Below are 22634 nucleotides of genomic sequence, written 5' to 3' on the forward strand. Positions count from 1 at the left end.
AATCAATGCAGCTTAATTTTGTTTCCATGCACAATACGCGCTAGTGTGCGTAACTAAATAACGGCCGCAGCTAAGAAAAGCTGTGCGGTAGTGATGTATAAAGCTGTGCGGTAGTGATGTATAAAGCTGTGCGGTAGTGATGTATTCAGGGCCGGGCTGAGGCCCTGAATACATATCTAGTTATCTGGCATGCAGTCACTGCTATGTATCCCCTTTTCTTATTTCTTTCTGCTTCATACACAATTAGGAATGACAGCTGAATGAATTGTGCGCCCCCTCCTACACTGCGCCCTATGCCTCTGAAGAAGCAGGTTGCACACCTGCGAAACAGCTGTCAGGCAACCCTCTCCCCCCACTGCGACCTTCTGTAACCCGGCCACAATAAAGGGATTTTATGCAGCAGTGTCCACTCTTCTCCTTTTGTAATCAAGACGCTGTGGCATACCGGTGCACGCTGCAGGTAAGCCCACCTGTGACCGTTCCATCCCTGCCGCATACTGGTGCCAGTTTTCTTTTCTTTTTTCTCTTTAAATAAAAGTGGTCAGTGGTGTGTACACCTTATGCTAACAGTCAGCATTAATTAAGGGAGCTCAATAAATGTTAACTAGAATCGTAATAGCTAACTGGGGAGAACGCAACTGCAGCTAAATGATGACCCGGGAGATGGAGATTAGGGTCACAGCTCACCACACATCACTGCGTTCCTGCTGCACGCTGTGTCCTAGCAAAACAGTGGAAGACACTCTACTGATGCTGTGCTACACAGGAAACATAGGAACACAAACACAAAAACACTGAAGTGATCTGTAGGTCTAATTATTACATAAAAGGAGTATATATTGGATCCAATAGGTCTTCACACTTGATTCAGCCTATATCAGAAAGATTCCCGGATACATGAAACCTTAACGCCGATTTTACACTTCAAACGTGCGTTTGTGGTGCAAACCCTCACCCCATCGCATCGCAATTCCCAAAATCACAACACATGAAACACATCTTAAGCCACCATGTTAAGTGGCCTTTTAAGCCACCAGCAAGCAAGAAACTCAGAATATTTTGATAGCACTTTATCACCTACTTCTTGGTACTTTTTTGATTGCAGAGTGCTGAAAAGTTATTGTAAACATTAAAAATGATCACCTAGGAGAAAAAGTGATTTGAATACAGGCCCTTGTCAAAATTATTCTGAGTATCTTCTTGCGTGCTGGTAGCTTAACCTCTTGAGGACCGCGGTCTTAAACCCCCCTAGTGACCAGGCCATTTTTTACAAAATAGGCCCCTGCAGCTTTAAGGCCTTGCTGCAGGTTCGTACAACTCAGCACACAAGTGATCTCCCCCCCCTTTTCTGGGCTTTGATGGCTCGTGGATTTTTTTTATAATTTTTTTTTAAAATATTTAACTATATTTGTATTATTTCTTTAAACCCTCCCTCCCGCTTCCAGCCAATCAGAGCAATCAGCTGTCATAGGCTTTAGCAGAGGAGGCTTTAGCCTATGACAGCGGATCACTGTCTTGCCACCCAGGGGGACAGCCGTGTCACACAGCTGTCCCCAGTACAGTGCTGCCTTAGATTGCAGCAATGTACAGTGTTATTAGACTGCGGTTTCGCTGTCTAACAATCTCCTAGCGACCGCTGGGAGGCTGATGACGGAGCAGAGCTCCGTCATTCAAGAGGGGATGTGCTGCTATCTCTGCCCCTAGCACTTTATGACAATTGACGTGAAGTGGTCCCGGGGATGCCACTCCGCTCACACCAATCGGCGTGGAGCGGTCGTTTAGCGGTAGTTTAAAGGACACCCGAGGTGAAAATAAAGTAATGAAACAAACAATTGTATCTAGCCTCCTTCTCCTAAAATTGACTTTTTAAGATATTCCACAGTTTTATTTCATAATTAAATCTACTCTCTAAGTTTTTACTGTTTTATTGTTTTTGCTCAATGACATTTTCATTGAAGTATGCCAGAGCTAAAATCTATGAACATTTGACCCTTTTTATCTCTTTCCTGCTCTCAGAAGCCATTTTCTGCTAGGAAAGTGTTTATAGCTGTAACTTCTTAAGTTGAGTGAGGGTCACACTGTAGTCTGACCCAGTCTTGACAGAAACAGCCACTTACATACCTGATGTTTAACTCTTTCTATGCTATCTCATCATGTCACATGTCACCTCGGGTATCCTTTAAAAGGCATTTTTATTGATAAGGTATAAAAATATCACCTAAGAGAAAAGGGGAATTGAATAAGAGCCCTTGGGCTCGATTCACAAAGCGGTGCTAACCCAGTTAGAGACTTTAGGCGTGATAACCATTGCACCACGCTGGTGAAAAGCCAGTTTGGAATTGATAAGTTTAGGCGTGATAAGTTTAGATCGCACGCAAAGTCCCGCGCGCAAAGCAGCACCATTAAACTCTATGCGAAGTGCACCAGACTTTGCTAGCGCAAAACTTTTGATCAGCTGTGCACTGCGGTGCTAAAACATATCACGTCTCAACTTATCATGCCTAAACTGAGTTTAAGCGTGATAAGGGGCTTTTCGCCAGGGTGCTAACTGTTAAGGTAGCCATACACTGGTCGATTTGCCATCAGATTCGACCAACAGATAGATCCCTCTCTGATCGAATCTGATCAGAGAGGGATCGTATGGCTACCTTTACTGCAAACAGATTGTGAACCGATTTCAGCCTGAAACCGTTCACAATCTGTTGTGGTGGTGGTGGTGGTGCTGCCGCCGCTTCCCCCGCCCGCATGCCCGCATACATTACCTGCTCCGCCGGCGAGACTCCAATCCCCAGGTCACCGCTGCTCCGTCTCCGCTCTGGTCTCCGGCCCCGGCATGCTTTACTTCTTCCTGCCCGGCAGGAAGTATAAACAGTAGAGCGCCCTCTACTGTTTAAACTTTCTGCCGGCAGGAGGAACTGAAGCATGCCGGAGACCAGCGTGGACACGGAGCAGCGGTGACTGAAGGTAGTCGTGGCGGCGGAGCAGGTAATGTATGCGGCTCTATTGCGTTGGTCTTCGGGTACTCGAACGCCGCTAGCGACGCGCTCCCTACCCGCGGGCGATCGACGCTAATTTTCCGCACGGAGCGATCAACGGGATCGGACGAAAAGGATCGAAATTCGGCGTGTAGCGCGGACGATTATTATTATTATTATTATTTATTGTATTTATAAAGCGCCAACATCTTACGCAGCGCTGCACAATAGATAAATGGGTTAACATACAGGTAGAACATACGGAAACTCACAGCAAAACAAGATCATGCAAATGATTTGATAACAATACAGTGTCATAGGTCAAAATAGAGACTGTTCGAGTCTACAAGAGGGGTGGTTGCGAGTAAGATTGCATAATCAAGCTGGATACGTTATGGAGGAGGGCCCTGCCGGAGGCTTACAATCTAAAGGGTGGGGTGGAGACAATAGGTGCGTCTTTTGAGAGGGGGTCTAACAGAACATATTATAGTGCTGGTGTAGGGGGGTATGCGAGCGTGAAGAGGTAAGTCTTGAGAGCTTGTTTGAAGGAATTAAAGGTGGGGGCGAGTCTGACGGCTGGTGGGAGAGAGTTCCAGAGGGTAGGGGCGGCCCTGGTGAAGTCCTGCAATCGAGCGTGTGACTGAGTTATGCGTGGTGCGACTAGGCGCAGGTCATTGGAGGATCGGAGGGGGCGGGCTGGTATGTGCCAGTGGACCAGATCAGAGATGTAGGTTGGGCAGGTCTTGTGCACTGATTTGTAGGCAAAGCACAGGATTTTGAAATTGATCCTAAAGCTGATGGGGAGCCAGTGTAGTGCTTTACAGAGCGGAGTTGTAGAGGCGCTGCGGTGAGAAGAATGTATCAGTCTGGCTGCCGCATTCATTACCAATTTAAGTGGGTCAGTATGGTTAGAGGGGAGGCCAGATAAAAGAGAATTGCAGTAGTCTAGGCGGGAGATGACAAGGGCGTGGATAAGGAGTTTAGTGGTGTCAGGGGACAGGTAGGAGCGGATCTTGGAGATGTTGCGGAGGTGGAAGTTGCAGGATCTGGCAATACCTTGGATGTGGGCGGTAAAGGAAAGTTCAGAGTCCAGAGTAACGCCTAGACAGCGGGCTTGGGAGGTAGGGTGGATTATAGTATTTTCAATAGTGACGTGCAGATCTGGGAGGGGTGCAGCTGTGCGGGGTGGGAATATTAGAAGCTCAGTCTTGTCCAAATTAAGCTTCAGGTACCTGGCAGCCATCCAGGAGGAAATGGATGTGAGGCAGTCAGAGACTTTGTCCATGGTAGAGGAGGAGAGGTCTGGGGTGTGGAGATATATCTGGGTGTCGTCGGCATACAGGTGGTAATTGAAGCCCATGGAGGAGATGATTTTGCCAATTGAGGCAGTATAGAGTGAGAACAGTAGGGGTCCTAGGACGGAACCTTGAGGAACACCAACTGAGAGGGGTGTAGGAGTGGATGAGGAGCCATTGAAAAATGTTGTAAAGGAGCGGTTGGAGAGGTAGGAGGAGATCCAGGCTAAGGCTAGGTCCTGAATGCCCATTAGCTGCAGGGAGTGGAGGAGGAGGGAGTGGTCGACAGTGTCAAATGCCGAGGAGAGGTCCAGGAGGAGCAGGATGGAGTATTTACCTTCGGCTTTGGCAAGGGCGAGGTCATTTACCACTTTGGTGAGGGCGGTTTCTGTAGAATGGGCTGTGCGAAAACCAGATTGCAGGGGATCGAGAAGGGAGTTGGAGTTAAGGAAGTTGGTCAGGCGTTGGTGGGCCAGGCGTTCAAGAATTTTTGAGGCAAAAGGGAGGAGAGAGATTGGGCGGTAGTTGGATGGCAGAGCAGGGTCAAGTGAAGATTTCTTTAGTAGGGGAAGCACAGTGGCCTGTTTGAATACGGAGGGGAAGATGCCGGTGGAGAAGGAGAGGTTGAACAGAAGGGTGAGGACAGGGGCCAGATCAGAAAAATGTGGGCGCAGAGAATCAGATGGGACCGGATCTAGGGGGCAGGAAGTGGCAGGTGAAGTTGCCAGCAGCTGGTTGACTTCCTCCACCGTGACAGGATTGAAGGAGGTAAGGGAGGAGAAAGAGGAAGGAGTCGGATGTGCTGGGGAGGCAGGGGCGATAGAGTGGAGGAGAGAAATATCCCTCCGGATGGTTGTAATTTTGTTGATAAAGTAATTTGATAGGTCAGTGGCTGAGAGGGTGGAGGTTGGGGGGGGAGGTGTGGGGTTAAGTAGGGCATTGAAGGTGGCAAAAAGACGACGTGGGTTGGAGGCTTGGGTAGCGATCAAGTGAGTGAAGTATATCTGTTTACTATCAGCGAGGGCAGCATGGTACGTCTGCAACTTGGTCTTGTATCCCAGGAAATCATTGTTGTTGCGGAATTTCCTCCATTTGCGTTCTGCAGCTCGTGTCTCATTTTGTAGTTTTCTTGTGAGGGCAGTGTGCCAAGGTTGGGGGTTGGGGCGACTGTTGGTACGAAAGGTAAGGGGAGCCGCATGGTCTAAGGCTGCAGAGAGGTTACTGTTGTATTGAGCTGCCGCTTCGTTGGGGCAGGTTAGGCTGGGGAGGGAGGAGGAGAGAGAGTGGAGGGGTGTGGCTAGTACATTGGGGTCAAGGTTGCGCAGATCTCTCTGCCAACGTCCAGTTTGGGGAGGGGGACAGGGGGTGCTGGATGGAGTGAGGGTGAAGGTGATGAGGTGGTGGTCGGAGATGGGGAATGGTGTAATGTCCAGGGTGGTAAGTGCGATGGCTTTGGAGAAAATTAGGTCCAAGGTATTACCAGCACTGTGGGTTGTGGCATTAGTATGCTGAGTGAGACCAAGGGAGTTGGTGAGCGAGAGAAGCTGAGTGGCAGCAGAGGTGGTAGGCTCATCAATTGGAATGTTAAAGTCTCCGAGGATGATTGTTGGGAGGTCGGAGGACAGGATGTGTGGGAGCCAGGAGGCAAGGTTTTCTAGGAAGTGCGATATAGTACTGGAGGGGGGGCGGTATAGGACTGCAATAATGGCTGGGAGGGGATGGTAGAGGCGGATAACATGGGCCTCAAAGGAGGTAAAGTAAAGAGAAGGGGGAGGGGTAAGGACACGGAAGGTGCAGGATGGGGAGAGGAGTAGGCCCACCCCTCCCCCAGGCCTGTTATTCTGACGATTGGCAGAAGATTCGATCCCAGTGATCGAATCTGCTGTCGAAACCGCGGCAAATCGGGCCAGTGTATGGCCAGCTTTAGCACCGCTTTGTGAATCAAGCCTCTTGAGTCTTAACGGACTTTGCCTTTGCATAGTTTTACAAGTGTCACAGGAGACCGCGTCACACCTTAGTTAGGTTGGGGATGTTTATCTGATCACTCTCATTTTAGGGCAATTGGATATAATAAAACTCTCACTAGGTCAGAATGTATCCAAAGAGCTTTGTGTTCATCTGCAGTGGGAGGAGTTATGCTGAGGAGAGAAAGGCTATGCCACCCCTGCAAGGTACACCTTCCTCCACTGCTGATGGCTAAGTAGCCGGTAAGTAAGTGTTGACGGGACCCACCAGTTGCAGGCTCTCTCTCTCTCTCTGCTCATTACCAGCTCCCATAGCTGAGGTTGGTGCTAAGATAGCTCTCGGAGAACTTCATCCTTTTTTTTTGTTTGTTTACTCAAGTAAAAATTACCGGTAACACCATGTTTGTTTTACAGAACAAAAGCACAGCTTCACTGTGTATCCTAGTGTGCAGTTAAGCCAGAGGTGTGAGAGAGTTAAAAAGCTGTCATGCCTCATTCAGCAGTACTAAATAGATAATTTCTGTGCAAATTGTGCATGTGTTATTTTATGTGCACAATTACAGTACTTGTTAAATTAACACAAATGTGTTCTTGTTAATGGCTAGTGAATCATGACTTTGTGAAGTAATTTAAATCCTGAACAGTAAAACAGGCGTTAAATTCACCAAAGACATTTAGTGCATTAGCCTCCTTATCTACGAAGTATGCACCCACTTTGAAAAAGTACTAAAAAAAATAAAATTAATTATTTTCAGAGTACTTTTTTGCTAACTCAGTGCTTGACAGGTATTATAACACTGAGGAGAATCAAACGTTTATTGATGGAGGGCTAAGGAGTTTAATTTTCAGTGTAAGTTGATAATGAAGGTACAACATCTCTATGGGATGTTGCCATTCATAATAACCTTGTACCTTCTTTTGACTGCAATGTACACAACAGTATTATAAATGAGTTAAGCTTTGTACACACTATGCTGCCCATGTGAATGAAGATCCATACACGCACTATAGATAGATTTGTCTATCCTTGGATGTGAAGCAAAATATGCTCTAGCATCCAATGCAACACTGATCCATTTCTGGTGACTTTCCACACCAGGAACTTAAAGTGGACCCAAATTAAAAATACAAGATTTCAGAAATAAAACCTATTTTCTAAATTATAATAATAAATAGCAGCCTTTTTTCAGCTGCATGATGACAAATATAAAATATTTTACATTTATTGGAGGAACCCCTCCCTTCTTTTCAAATTGCCGGGATTTTTCCGGCAAACTGGTGGAGTAGATGGTGTCCAGCAATGGAGGAATTGCTAATGGCTGCCCCCAGTATAACCCTAGCTATGAAAAGAGAAGGGTGAAAAGCATGCACTGAAATGATCATAGGTTTGAAGGAGTGTTTATTTATCTTTGTATGTGTCAGAGTGGTGCAACTAAATATTTTTAATAAAAAAAAATGTTTGGTTTGGGTCCGCTTTAAAAGGAACCTTAGGCCAGAGACATATGGAGGTTGCCATATTTATTTCCTTTTAAACAACGCCCATTGCCTGGCTGTCCATCTCACCTTTCTTGTCCGTAAGGTCTGAGTCACACACCTGAAACAAGCATGTAGCAAATCTTACCACAAACATCTGCTTCCTTTTTCAGGGTCTATGCAAAAAGTATTAGTGGCAGTGGATCAACATGACAGCCAGGCAATGTGCATTGTTTAAAGTAGATAAATATTGCAGCCTCCATTTCTCTCTCAACTCGGGTTCCCTTTAAACAGCAATTGTCTAACTAAGATTCAACCTGACCAAATGCTGAAGTAGACAGTAGATATACATATATTCACCGGTTTTATCACTCTTGACACCGCACAGGCACCGCATCTCTTATTTAGTAATAAATAGTGTAAGATGGGCACAGTGTTGCTGCCCTCTACCTCTACCACTCTGCAGGCAGAGAATGGCAGCAACCTGTAGTTACTAACAAAGCAGTGAAAACACTCTGCTCCCTGAGCATGACAGACAGTGGTAATGCCAAAGCAGGGCAATAGAAAAAGTGACAGCCAACACTTCTTTCCACATACAGTACAAAAAACATTATATTTTCACACCATTTTGTGAATTGCCAACCCAGTGCCTTGTAATTCATTTTCACTCTGCCACACATTGTCACAATGTACGTGGAGCTCCGCTCACAACCTCCGTCTGCCGACAGTGCAGGAAAGCAGGCTGCCAAAACCTCAAATCCAAGACTGTGCAAAAGTGGAGTCCGCACAATGTCGGTAGAATCTGTATATCTTTATTTAATCATAACACACAACAGGCTAAAACCAGCACCACATGCTGACATGTTTCGGGCGTTACACGTCCTTAATCATAGCATAGGCGCAAGTGAGAAAGGGTGACTCATATATAGAGTGAGGTTACACCCGATATCACATGCTCAAATGACCCCACCCACAAAGAAAAGTGCATATAGAAAAACAAGGACAAAAAGTCCCCCAATTAGTGTAGTCTGGTAAATAAAAATATAATATAGAGATAAAAATGTAAATGCCTATGATTACACTCACTATGACGTTACACAGCAATGGATATGATCATCTCGATGAATACAAAAGTTCAAATTAGATCATAAAACTACATGATAACAACAGGCAGAAATGAACAGCCCAGTCACTTCAAGTGACTGTGTTGAGGTCCCATTTTGCATTAAGCCCTCCCGGCGAGCGTGTCCCTAACTGGAAAATCCAATATGCCTCTCGGGTGAGGAGACGTTTGTAAACGTCTCCCCCTCTCATAGGCCTCAGGACACTCTCGATACCCTGAAATGAAAAGGAGGGCATATCACCTGAATGGACCAATCTAAAGTGCTTCGCTACATTTGACACCTCCAGAGTTAACCAGCCAGCTCCCCTATAGTGTGCTGCTATACGTTGTCTGAGATGTCTGGTAGTACACCCCACGTATTGAATACGGCATAAAGAACACGAGATTAAGTAAATCGTGTACTTCGTGTCACAATTTATATATTGTTTTATGGGGAAGGTTTTACGATTAGACAAAGAAATAACAGAACGAGTGGGCTTATGTACAGCACAATAATGGCAGGTTGAAAAATTACATTTGTAGGAACCAAGGGTGGTCAGCCAACACGGCCGTTGTGTACTGGAGGGAAAGAGACTGGGTGATAGAATGCTCCCGAGTGTGGGAGCCCTTCTACTCGCAAATCTAACTCCCTGTTTTATTATCTGGTTGAGAGTTTCGTCTGCTTGTAATACAGGCAGAGACTTCCTCACAATCTGCGTAATTTGGTTAAATTCTTGACTATAAGTAGTCACAAAAATGGTTTCTGTATTTGGACGTGACAATGTCTGACGGGGACCAGAGGTTAATAGTTCCTCTCTAGTTCTCATCAGGGCCCTCCTCCTCCCCCTCTCTATCATCCATCTAGGATAACCACATTTCGCAAGACGAGAACTAACAGCATCCAACTCCAAACCAAGGGCTGAACCATCAGAGCAGTTGCGGCGTACCCGGATCGATTCACCCACGGGAACCGCACGGATGGTATGGGACGGGTGGCAACTGTTAGCCCTCAGGGTGGAGTTGCCACTGCAGGGCTTACGGTAGGTGCCAGAAACCACAGAGGCAGAAGAGGGGTCACCCCTCAATGTGAGGTCAAGGTAATTGACCTCCGAGGGGGTCCACTGGGAGGTGAACACTAAATTTAGAGAATTTGCATTCATGAACTCCACAAAATGTGAGGCCTCGTGGCAACTCCACCCTGAGGGCTAACAGTTGCCACCCGTCCCATACCATCCATGCGGTTCCCGTGGGTGAATCGATCCGGGTACGCCGCAACTGCTCTGATGGTTCAGCCCTTGGTTTGGAGTTGGAAGCTGTGGGTTCTCGTCTTGCGGAACGTGGTTATCCTAGATGGATGATAGAGAGGGGGAGGAGGAGGGCCCTGATGAGAACTAGAGAGGAACTATTAACCTCTGGTCCCCGTCGGACATTGTCACGTCCAAATACAGAAACCATTTTTGTGACTACTTATAGTCAAGAATTTAACCAAATTACGCAGATTGTGAGGAAGTCTCTGCCTGTATTACAAGCAGACGAAACTCTCAACCAGATAATAAAACAGGGAGTTAGATTTGCGAGTAGAAGGGCTCCCACACTCGGGAGCATTCTATCACCCAGTCTCTTTCCCTCCAGTACACAACGGCCGTGTTGGCTGACCACCCTTGGTTCCTACAAATGTAATTTTTCAACCTGCCATTATTGTGCTGTACATAAGCCCACTCGTTCTGTTATTTCTTTGTCTAATGGTAAAACCTTCCCCATAAAACAATATATAAATTGTGACACGAAGTACACGATTTACTTAATCTCGTGTTCTTTATGCCGTATTCAATACGTGGGGTGTACTACCAGACATCTCAGACAACGTATAGCAGCACACTATAGGGGAGCTGGCTGGTTAACTCTGGAGGTGTCAAATGTAGCGAAGCACTTTAGATTGGTCCATTCAGGTGATATGTCCTCCTTTTCATTTCAGGGTATCGAGCGTGTCCTGAGGCCTACGAGAGGGGGAGACGTTTACAAACGTCTCCTCACCCGAGAGGCATATTGGATTTTCCAGTTAGGGACACGCTCGCCGGGAGAGCTTAATGCAAAATGGGACCTCAACACAGTCACTTGAAGTGACTGGGCTGTTCATTTCTGCCTGTTGTTATCATGTAGTTTTATGATCTAATTTGAACTTTTGTATTCATCGAGATGATCATATCCATTGCTGTGTAACATCATAGTGAGTGTAATCATAGGCATTTACATTTTTATCTCTATATTATGTTTTTATGTACCAGACTACACTAATTGGGGGACTTTTTGTCCTTGTTTTTCTATATGCACTTTTCTTTGTGGGTGGGGTCATTTGAGCATGTGATATCGGGTGTAACCTCACTCCATATATGAGTCACCCTTTCTCACTTGCGCCTATGCTATGATTAAGGTCGTGTAACGCCCGAAACATGTCAGCATGTGGTGCTGGTTTTAGCCTGTTGTGTGTAATGATTAAATAAAGATATACAGATTCTACCGACATTGTGCGGACTCCACTTTTGCACAGCCACACATTGTCACTACAGATATATTTTTCTCAGCTTCACAAATACAGCAAACAAGTAAAGGTGAGTGGTAATTTATAATGTGGTCTTCCTCATTGCTTTATATATATATCTATATATACATATATTCCTGTTTCGGTTTTACTTACCCCCATACAGCAGCTGTGAGGAGAACTTGAAGTGACAGGGCCAATAACTCCATGCCTCATGCAATGGCGTCTCCGGTAGGTATTGAAATTGCGCAGCTCTCTCCGCTCTAGCTCTCCCAGTGTGGTGCAGAATTTCTCCTAAACCAAGGACATGCAATTAGGGAAGGTTTATCATTTGCTGATGGGCCCCCTTTATACATACTGGAGGCACAGCAGCATGCAGCAAGGTGTAAATACACATCAACCAATCAGCATACATCTATCCCTCATGTCATTTCATCCACCATGTATCCTTCTTCCATGTAGCCTCTCCTGACCCTCACCTACCCATTCATAACTCATGTATCCTTCCACCCTAACATCACCTCCCCAGCATTCCTGCTCCATGTAATTTCTCCTGACACTCACCTACTTGCCCATCCAAATACCCTGTGCTCACTTCTGACGTGGGCTATGCTCCCATCATCTGTCCTACCACATCATTGTTTCCCCCACTTTGCTCACACCCAATTCCATACACACACCTTACATCTATCCTACATCCCAGTTATGCACTTCCCTTGTTCACCTGTTCTACCCAGTCCCAAATAATGTTCCCTCCCTTCTCCAATCCCACTGTGTTCACGTTGGCTCTATTCACCTGTATTACCCACCCACATTCTATGCCTTCCCGACCATCTTAAACCCCTCAAATCCCACTCAATAGTCCCTCTTATTTATTAACCAATGCCTGCCTGCCCTAACCTTTCCTGCTACCTTACATGAGCTATGCCAATCCGATGCAAATTTGCTAGTAAACTCTATATATTAATACAAGTGGAACAATACATTTCTTGAATGAAGAGCATGCGACCATCCTATTGCTAGTCTGAGTGTTATGAACAAAACCCTTTTTGCTTCTCTAAAAATCAAAACAAAAACAATTCCACATAGTGAGTGGTGTTATAGCTTACATCACAGTCTTGTGGAGGCAGCAACTGCAGCAAGGTCCGGATGAGGTTCAGTTCTTGCGTATCAGTTCTAGATAAAGAATACTTCACAGTATTGGGGTGAGCCTTTGGATATGAAGAGAAGAGAGAGTAAGAAATACTTAACTTAGACGTGAAAATAAAAATAATTCTCTCAACACAAAAGCAAACTAGCCTAGAATTTCCTAACTTTTCAATAAAAGAAGACAAGTTTATTAGAACTAATGTAAAAATGATGATGTGAGCTTTGCTATGACACTAAAAAAATCAGTGTAGTTGATGGAGGCATTTTCCCATACTCCTCCTCACACACATACCACAGCATATTTAACAAAACAAACTGCAGGTGTGTTTAGCCGTTTGCACAGTTAAGTCAATACCGGGGACCATATGCAATTCACCTTTTCACCTGAGTTTTCTCCTAGGTGATATTTTTAAACTTGTCAATAAAATGCATTTTAAGCCCCCAGAAGGCAAGAACATGCTCAAAATAATTTTAGTAGTTTTTTTTTACCAACTTTTTGGTACTTTTTTAGTTGAAAAGTACTGGAAAGTTATTTAAAATCAAAGATGAAAAAATTATCTCCTGGGAGAAAACTCAGGTGAAAAGGTGAATTGCATATGGCCCCTGAAGTCTTTAGCTCCCAGAATGTTATCATTGCACTAGTCTATTCATACTGAATGAATTCCAGGATCTGGCAATATTCAATGTTACACAGGTTCCAGTTCCATTTATATTAACACAGTACATGGCACTTTTACTTGCATAAATCCTGTATACCTGCCCACATTTGTAACCCCTGTGAGTGTAGAGCCATGTATAAACTATAAGTAAGGACTTATTCACAGTATGGGCATGCATAGTATGTGTAGAATAGCGCATGCATAATATAATGCACATTGCACACGGTAAAATGCATGCGTTATTTCACAGGATGCTCAATTTTTATTGAACATGCACATTTTCAAGCACCTTGTCCAGAAACGCACTGCAAACAGTGAGATTCTGAACAAGGCTCTGGATCTTCTGTATATCACTTTTCTCTGCTTTCCTTTCAGCGTTCCTTCAAAGAGGCATTATTTACATACTAACAAAGCTCAAACAAGAACCTGTGTGGTAAACAAGCCTCACCTTAACGTCAAGATATTCTTCTAGTGCACAGCCTGAGTCGCTGTCAGATGGTGAAACCGTGTGTGCTGCAGGTGGAGCACTGTGGCCTGGACGTTCTGGTGCCATTACACAAGATGCTGAAGGGCATTCACTGCATGGATAGCTGCAAGCAAGCAAACATGGACACCATGAGATTAATCCTAGCTAATAACCAGCATTTAATAAAGTGCTAATACAGAAGTGCAGTGCTCACACAGAACATAGTGCTTTCAGCTTATTAGACCATAACACGAGTTTAATAAGATTAGTCAACAAAGTTCAGCCACTAAATCATATTACAGGTTTCTCAAATGTGATGACAACAATATTAGCTCTAAAGGGGTATCTAGAATGGATTTTATACAAACCTGAGCATTTAGCACAATGTAAATGAACAACATTGAACTCCTCATACATCAATCAAATGTAGTTCTTTTGTTTCCAGTTTCATTCAACCTCGTTTACACGATGCACTCCTTAATATATTATTTGTCAAACATCCAATAAAACTAAACTATCTCCAAGCTAATGTGGCACTGATTTACTTTGATCTGGCACGCTGCACCTCCCCCACATCCATTCACCCACTCTTCCAGCTGAGTGGCGTTACTTTCCAGTGACAGCACACACTCCCTTCCTGACTCAGCATGCCTCAGATCCTGCTTTACTAACATAGCAGAACATAGACACTCATTAGCTTAGCTGAGAGTGAACACACAGCACAGTATACTGCACTCTCAGAACTACTGTCAAATCTGTGTGTGAAAATCAGCAGGTATTAAAGTAGATAGGTAAAATAATGAAAACATATTATTTTTATTGGCTTCTAAAATAACCAGCATCTCACATGACAGAATAAGTATTTTACAAACAAGTAGCATGAACCATACTGTAGTTTAACATACCACATGACTCAGTTTTTGGACCTCTTCACCTACACCTAAGACCTTTACCAGTTAATTGGTGCTTTTGGCTCCCAATATCCCTTACAGATGGATGGCACCTAAATATATCTCTCTGCTCCAACTCTTTCTGGGTTAAAAGGGTACCTGGAGTGCAGGGGAATAACAATAGACCCTGCAAGGGATGCAGCCTCAGGGGGCCCATTAGGAGCAAAAGTTTATTTTCCTTGTCTTGAGAGACTGACAACTAAGAGCACGGAGAGAAAAAAACATTCTACTCTGCACAATTGTTCTAATGACTGTATCTGCTCAGCCACTGATAAGGAATCATACAAAATTTTGCAGACAAAGATTTGCAGACAGTCCCTATTCAGTGTTCAGCAGGGTCTTGTGTACAGCACTGCTCTACCCCCAGTGTGCTGTGTACTGTAGTGATGCTGGAGAAGTCTGCAGAGCCAGTTCTGCTCCATTACAGATGGACAGAGTGAATGTAAGAAGCTGAGGCTGGGAGCCCACTTGTCTGTTGGTTTTCTGAATGCATTTTCTGCATACCACGTGTGTCTGTATGTGTGAAAACATGCACAATTTATCACAGAAGATAATGTAAGTGATAAGGAAAATGTGTGTAGTGCTTCGCTGCTGTCTGTTTTTATCTGCATGGGGAAAACACATTACAGTATGCACTAGCCAACTGAATAACATTGGTTCTCAGTATAACTGTGCAGAAAGCGAGGGGGGTTAGGGGCCCATCCAAAGTTTTGCAGGGGGGCCCAGTGATTTCTAGTTACACCCCTGCTGGAGTCACCCCCATACTTTGTTGAAACACATGAAGTGCTGCACAAAAATGTGCAGACATTTAACATCAAAATAGTTTATTTTGGGGCTTTGTACGCGGCATTGGTTTGGCTCATACAGGTTCTGGAAGGTAGTGGGGGGTGGGGGTTGAATTGTCTTAAAGTCAAAAGCCAAAGGCTGCCATACTGCGGCGCCACCAGTCGCACTCGTCAATCATCTATTATTCCTAAGTAGACATCGGGGGGGAATGAGGCACAGAGAGGCAAAGGTTCAGCAGTTATGACCTAGTTCTTCATGAAAGAAACCGGCGGTGATGGCTGACACTGCTGAGGATCTCGATTGCTTGCTGACATCTGGCAGTGCTGGCCAAGGTGTTCCAGTTCAAAAGGTGCAGTAGTGTTAAATTCTGTGGTGGGTCCCAACTCCTGGGCAGCATTCAGCAGTCAAGATAATTTGGCTGTCACAGAAGAGTCCGGCCAAGGCGGCCCTTATTTTGGATTTGCGGCTAGCATCATGGAGGGGCTGAACCAAACATGTCCCTGCAGTGGTGGAGCAGCAGCGGATGGATGGAGCCGGCATCCAGCAAGGCCAAAGATGTCCCAATCGGCGCAGTGTCTTCCTACCACAGTGGAGCCCCGACCTCCTGAGTAGCAGCGGTGGACTTCACACAACCTGTATCTGCATCAACAGGCCCAAGCAATGACAACGTGTAAAAAAACTCCAGGTCCCGAACGCCACACAACCCACATAAACATCCCAGACTACACCAGACCACAGTGCACACCTTCAGGGGGGTAATCAAGGCAAATTGGTAGGGAATTGGGAAGAAATACATGTAACCTGGTTTCACCTCTGCTATCAACACATATAATTAAACTACTAACACAAGGAGCTTTAATGCTTGACTTTTCCTATATGTGATTTCACCTATTTGGACACTATGGTCATCTACTAGCAAGTCCATTTCAATGATATGTTTGATGTGTTGCTGGAGCGTGTATGTAAGTGTAAGTCTATTGTAAGCAGAGGACAGCGCTCTCCCTCAGGGGACAGGTTCTAATCATGTATTAACATGTGGACCATATTCTCACTGTTTTTCTTATTTCGCACTCTTTTTCATATTATCCCTATTCTCAACAGCTTGAAAATGTATTGTGAGAAAACGCGGAAAAGCCGCCGCATATGCCAAGAGCGAGGCGGCTGACTCCGCGTCCAAAGCGGCGGTTTGCACGCATGGACACGTGTCTGGTAGTATGGTGGAATGCGGAAAAGCCGCCGCATGTCCTGACAACAAAGCGGCTGTTTCCGCGTCCAACGCGGCGGTTTGCATGCAGCAGCATGCGCTTGGTGTGGCTGGGTCTGTTAGTGCACATAGGCAGATGGAGAGCTACGCGCGCGCGGGCCTGAACTCAGGACCTTTATACCAGCAGGGGAAGTGTCAGCTGATCAGGAAGATCAGCTGATTCCTGCAGGACTCATGATTGGCTGAATGGCTCGGGCGGGGCGGCAGAGTCCAGCAACTATATATTCTGCTGCTTGTCAGTTGCTGGTTGTCTGCCATTGCTAACACTTGCGTGAAGGCACTCAGACCTTAGCTAGACCCGACGGTGTGCCAGAACCGGCTGGAGCTGGGAATCCACACTGAGTCAGATTCTTGATAGCTTAAAGTACTAATTGTATTGTATTATTTGTTAGACCAGTTCCAGGGTGTTGAGATCAAGGCCCTCACACCCCAGACTAGGAATACTGTGTATCTTCTGTGTATTCTCTAGCATAGTTCCAGGGTGTTGAGATCAAGGCCCTCACATCCAAGACTAGGGAACTGTATTATCATTTATGTTATGCTCCAGACTAGTTCCAGGGTGTTGTGAATACGGACCTCACACCCCAGACTAGGTTGTGTTATTACTGTGTTACGTTAGCCCAGTTCAGGGCAAAACCTTACATATTAGGAGCAGGGCTTCCTGCATCCCAGCCTTGGTCCCTCGCTCAGGGGTCCACAGGCTACAGGAATATCACCCACCGCTCAGGGGTGAATTCCTCAGGAGTATAGGCCGCCAGCTCCTCTGGTGGTCTTTACTCAGAGTTGTTACTGTTGCACCAAACACTTTCACTCTCTCAGGTGTCTAGAGGTTAGACATATCTGATTGTTGACGATTCCGCAGATCCTCAATAAACGGGTATATCTGTATTTTTGGGGATACTGCGGATCGCCAAGGATCAGATTCTCTCTCTGGTTGCTGACACCGATTGTTACAGAATGGCAGACCGAACCCAAATGGACGCACTGTATAGCCATGTTGAAGTCCTGACCACCGCGGTAAACCAACTTTCCGCGGCAGTTTTGAACCAACAGACCCAGATATGTCAGATATTTGGGGCTATTTCAGAACTTCAATCAGTGCGATCTCCTCTTAGCACAGACATACGTATGCCTGTACCTGAAAAATTTTCTGGCGACAGATCTGATTTTCGGAACTTTAAAAATAGAGTGTTATCATTTTTTGAGTTAAGACCTAATTCGTCTTGAACCGAGGCACAGAGAATTACGTTCATTAAGACTCTGTTGTCAGGGGATTCCTAGACCTGGGCATATGGTCTTCCTATTGGGCATCGGGCCCTGACCTCGGTCGATGAATTTTTTGAGGCTATGGCTATGATTTACGATGACCCAGACATCGCCTCGACTTCTGAACGGAAGCTCAAGCTTCTGCGTCAGGGCAAAGGTCCGGTGGAAAATTATGCTGCGGAGTTCAGGAGGTGGGCAGTCTCGGCTAAATGGGACGCATTCGCCCTCCTAGACTGTTTTTTGGCCGGATTGTCAGATACTATTCATGAGGTAATGATAGGCCATCCTGAGCCCGAATCATTGGATGAGGCAATCTCTTTGTCCATACAGATAGATCGCCGTTTGCGCCACCAGAGACAGGTTCGTGGTAGAGTGGCCAGAAGGTCTATCTTACACGACTCTTCTCGGTCTCCCTCACCTCCAGGCGAACCTATGCAAATTGGGTACACAAGGTTGAGTCTGGGGGAAAAGAGTCGCAGGTGCCCAAAGTAGAACGCTTTACATGGTTCCACTAGGCCAGACAAAAGCTATCGCCTGGGATTAGTCAAAATCATAGGTGAGCAGGGTTCATCCCTGAACGATGGTCGGCTGATCCTTCCTTGTTCGGTTACGTGGGAAGGTCGGACCAAGTCCGCAGAAGCCATGGTGGACTCGGGTTCGTCAGCGAACCTCATCGATTACGATTTTGCCAAAAGTCTGGGGATACCGTAATCTGCACCCGACCGGCAGATTTCGGTCACTGCAGTGGACGACTCTCCATTGCGCAGTGCCCAGTTTCTTTCCCAAACCCCCCTACTGTCATGTTGTTTAGGGGCAGTGCATGAAGAGAGTTTACAGTTCCTGGTCCTGCCGATGAAAGGCTCTGCTGTTGTTCTCGGTATGCCCTGGTTACAACTTCACTCTCCACTGATTGACTGGGCTTCAGGACAGTTACTGAACTGTTCAGCCCATTGTCATGAGCACTGTTTAAAGAAGGATGAGGTGGATAAAACCAGGATACAGGTCGCAGGAAAGGCAGGACAGTGTACAGTTATTTCTAATGGTTCCTGTTCCTCACGGTTACCTCTCATGCATAAATCTGATAGCAAAAGCCCCAAAGCAGACACTTTAGACAGGGGTTTTTGGCCCAAAACCATTCTACCACCGAAAAAACAGGCTGACAAGAAATCATTTCCTGTGTCCCCGCCCGGGTCAGCGCTGCAGGTGGATTCCACTCCCTCCCTCCCTGAGTTGATTGATGGCCGGCCTGAGTATGAGATAAAAAGAAAATTCTCTAACTTACATCCTGGAAAGCCAGGAAGGAGATGTCCGGAGTCCACTCCTCAGGGGAAGGGGGGGGGGGGGGGGGTACTGTGAATGCGGAAAAGTCGCCGCATATACCAAGAGCGAGGCGGCTGACTCCGCGGTTTGCACGCATGGACACGCGTCTGGTAGTATGGTGGAATGCGGAAAAGCCACCGCATGTCCTGACAACAAAGCGGCTGTTTCCGCGTCCAATGCGGCGGTTTGCATGCAGCAGCATGCGCTTGGTGTGGCTGGGTCTGTTAGTGCACATAGGCAGATGGAGAGCTACGCGCGCGCGGGCCTGAACTCAGGACCTTTATACCAGCAGGGGAAGTGTCAGCTGATTAGGAAGATCAGCTGATTCCTGCCGGACTCATGATTGGCTGAATGGCTCGGGCGGGGCGGCAAAGTCCAGCAACTATATATTCTGCTGCTTGTCAGTTGCTGGTTGTCTGCCATTGCTAACACTTGCGTGAAGGCACTCAGACCTTAGCTAGACCCGACAGTGTGCCAGAACCGGCTGGAGCTGGGAATCCACACTGAGTCAGATTCTTGATAGCTTAAAGTACTAATTGTATTGTATTATTTGTTAGACCAGTTCCAGGGTGTTGAGATCAAGGCCCTCACACCCTAGACTAGGAATACTGTGTATCTTCTGTGTATTCTCTAGCATAGTTCCAGGGTGTTGAGATCAAGGCCCTCACATCCAAGACTAGGGAACTGTATTATCATTTATGTTATGCTCCAGACTAGTTCCAGGGTGTTGTGAATACGGACCTCACACCCCAGACTAGGTTGTGTTATTACTGTGTTACGTTAGCCCAATTCAGGGCAAAACCTTATATATTAGCCGCAGGGCTTCCTGCTTCCCAGCCTTGGTCCCTCGCTCAGGGGTCCACAGGCTACAGGAATATCACCCACCGTCAGGGGTGAATTCCTCAGGAGTATAGGCCGCCAGCTCCTCTGGTGGTCTTTACTCAGAGTTGTTACTGTTGTTGCACCAAACACTTTCACTCTCTCTGGTGTCTAGAGGTTAGACATATCCGATTGTTGACAATTCCGCAGATCCTCAATAATCGGGTATATCTGTATTCTTGGGGATACTGCGGATCGCCAAGGATCAGATTCTCTCTCTGGTTGCTGACACCGATTGTTACATGTATTGCCAGTTTTTGGTTCACCACGTTTTTAATACCAGTTACCTTTTTCTCTGTTTTTGAACTTCTACTTTCTTCTTCTCTCACTGATGTAAGTTATCACTGAAACCTGCTTTTTTGTAACATAAGAATGCCAATTGGCTTTACATTTTGCTTATGCGTATTATTCCAAAAATTATAGAAAAATTAATAACATTTGAAGTGTAAAAAAAAAAAAAAATAGGTGGAACATATGAAGTTGTTATTTTTTATTAAAGATCTTAGTTTTAAGTGTAAATGTCTGCACATCTGTGGCATAATTTCAATAGATACTTACCAGTCTAGGGAAACCCCGATCCTCATCTATCTCTAACGGGGACCCTATTCTTCTTTACAGCCGCTCTTCCCATGTGTACCTGTGTGCCAGCACTGCGTAGGGACCAGTAGGGTTCACACATGTTCAGTAGTACAAAGCTACTGCGCAGGCGTGAACTCTATTAGCGCTTGCATCCATACAAAACAGGGAGCGTGGCTGCAAGTAACATACGGCAGAGTCCTGGGTATCAAGCACTGGTGGGGATTGCCCGATAATGGATACATGTGCTTGCCCCCCCCCCCCCCCCCCAAAAAAAAAATACTAAGCCTACAGCGATGTGTAGCAGCCTTTCTGAATCACCTAAAAGCTCTTCGGCTTCCCCCGTGCACGGAACCTGGCGTGTCAGCTGACCCACATTGGGTCATTTGACATGCTGACCTACATGCACAACGCCTGAAGCAGATAGGAGCCTGATAGGCGATTCAGAAAGGCTGCTAGACATCACTGGAGACTTGGTAAGTATATAATAAGGCCTCAAAACCTGCGAAAAGCAAAGTCTCCTTTATCACTCAGGCATGCTGATTAGTTGAGATTTCCAGTTGCATGAGTTCTGAATAACAGGGACTTTGCTGTATTTGACAACATTGTCAAATATATTCAAAGGGTCCCAGCACAGGAATGCAGGGATGTAAAAAGATTGGGGAAGCTTCTGGTCTATCCAGAGGCTTTCCTCTGAGGCAAGTATCCATTTTTTTTTCTTTTGTATTTCAAATACGCTTTAAAGGATCCTTAAACTCCTTTTAAAATCGATATTTGGACTTACCTGGGGCTCCCTCCAGCCCCACCATAGGCACGTGGTCCCCTGGTGTCCTCTTTGCTCTTCTCCCAGTCCTGCTGGCAGCTCCGTTAAACTGTGAGCCAGGAGGATACCAGGGGACCTCACGGGCTATGGTGGGCTGGAGGAAGCCCCAAGTAAGTCCAAATATTGATTTTACAAGAAGCTCAGGGTCCCTTTAACTAACTTTGTGTTCACCTTTAACATATCTTCCATCTCTTGTCATTGCCAGCGTGAATGCCCCAGCATGTTGTCTGTATAATAACTTTCACTGGAGCCCAATGTTATTCAGGTACTCGGGTGTAGCCCTGCCACCTTTTCTATATCCAATATAAAAAAAGGCCAGGGCCATTTTCTGCAAGGGGGCAGATCTATACACCGGAACCTAACTGATACGGGGTTCCAGTGAATCTTAACAAACAGGCAATTGTGTTGGGACATTCTTAAGGTGGCCATACATCAGGCTACTTGGCAGCCGATCGATCATCCAATTATTGTTATATTAAAAAGCTCTAGCGCTTCTGCGATTAGTGGGAATCTCCCATTAATCATCTAGATGTGAACGAGCCTTTATTCTTACAGCAGAGATGTTAATTTATTATATATAAAAGATTCCTGTGTACACATCAGAAACGCAGTCACAATCATATGTATGTCTGGCTTTAAAAATAAGGAGACACACACACACACACACACACACACACACACACACACACACACACACACACACACACGTCCTTCTTAAAAAATTAGCATATTGTGATAAGGTTCATAATTTTCTGTAATGTACTGATAAACATTAGACTTTCATATGTTTTAGATTCATTACACACTACTGAAGTAGTTCAAACCTTTTATTGATTTAATATAGATGATTACAGCTCATGAAAACCCAAAATTCCTATCTCAAAAAATTAGCATGTTTCATCCGACCAATAAAAGAAAAGTGTTTTTAAAACAAAAAAAAGTAAACCTTCAAATAATTATGTTCAGTTATGCACTACTTGGTTGGGAATCCTTTTGCAGAAATGACTGCTTCAATGCGGCGTGGCATGGAGGCAATCAGCCTGTGGCACTGCTCAGGTGTTATGGAGGCCCAGGATGCCTCGATAGCGGCCTTAAAGCGGACCCAAACCAAACTTTTTGAATTCAAAAATATTTAGTTGCACCATTCT

The 22634-nt window shown here is 45.6% G+C and overlaps 1 protein-coding gene across 2 annotated transcripts in view; it reads right to left on the reverse strand.

The window, feature by feature from the left end:
* The window catches only part of LOC137546722 (prickle-like protein 1), a 54910-nt gene that overhangs the window by 14700 nt on the left and 17576 nt on the right, over positions 1 to 22634 (reverse strand). Inside the window, exons 1-4 of one of the 2 annotated variants that reach the window (XM_068269490.1) lie at positions 13991 to 14042; positions 13605 to 13746; positions 12458 to 12559; positions 11505 to 11642 (exon numbers count right to left, since the gene is read on the reverse strand). In XM_068269490.1, coding sequence (XP_068125591.1) covers positions 11505 to 11642; positions 12458 to 12559; positions 13605 to 13746; positions 13991 to 13998 — 390 coding nt within the window. In that variant the 5' untranslated portion in view covers positions 13999 to 14042. Of the gene's footprint in view, positions 1 to 11504; positions 11643 to 12457; positions 12560 to 13604; positions 13747 to 13990; positions 14043 to 22634 lie in introns of those variants that run through there. The other variant, XM_068269491.1, reaches the window with a different exon arrangement.

The sequence above is a fragment of the Hyperolius riggenbachi genome, chromosome 2, assembly GCF_040937935.1.
Source record: "Hyperolius riggenbachi isolate aHypRig1 chromosome 2, aHypRig1.pri, whole genome shotgun sequence".
NCBI classification, from domain to species: domain Eukaryota; kingdom Metazoa; phylum Chordata; class Amphibia; order Anura; family Hyperoliidae; genus Hyperolius; species Hyperolius riggenbachi.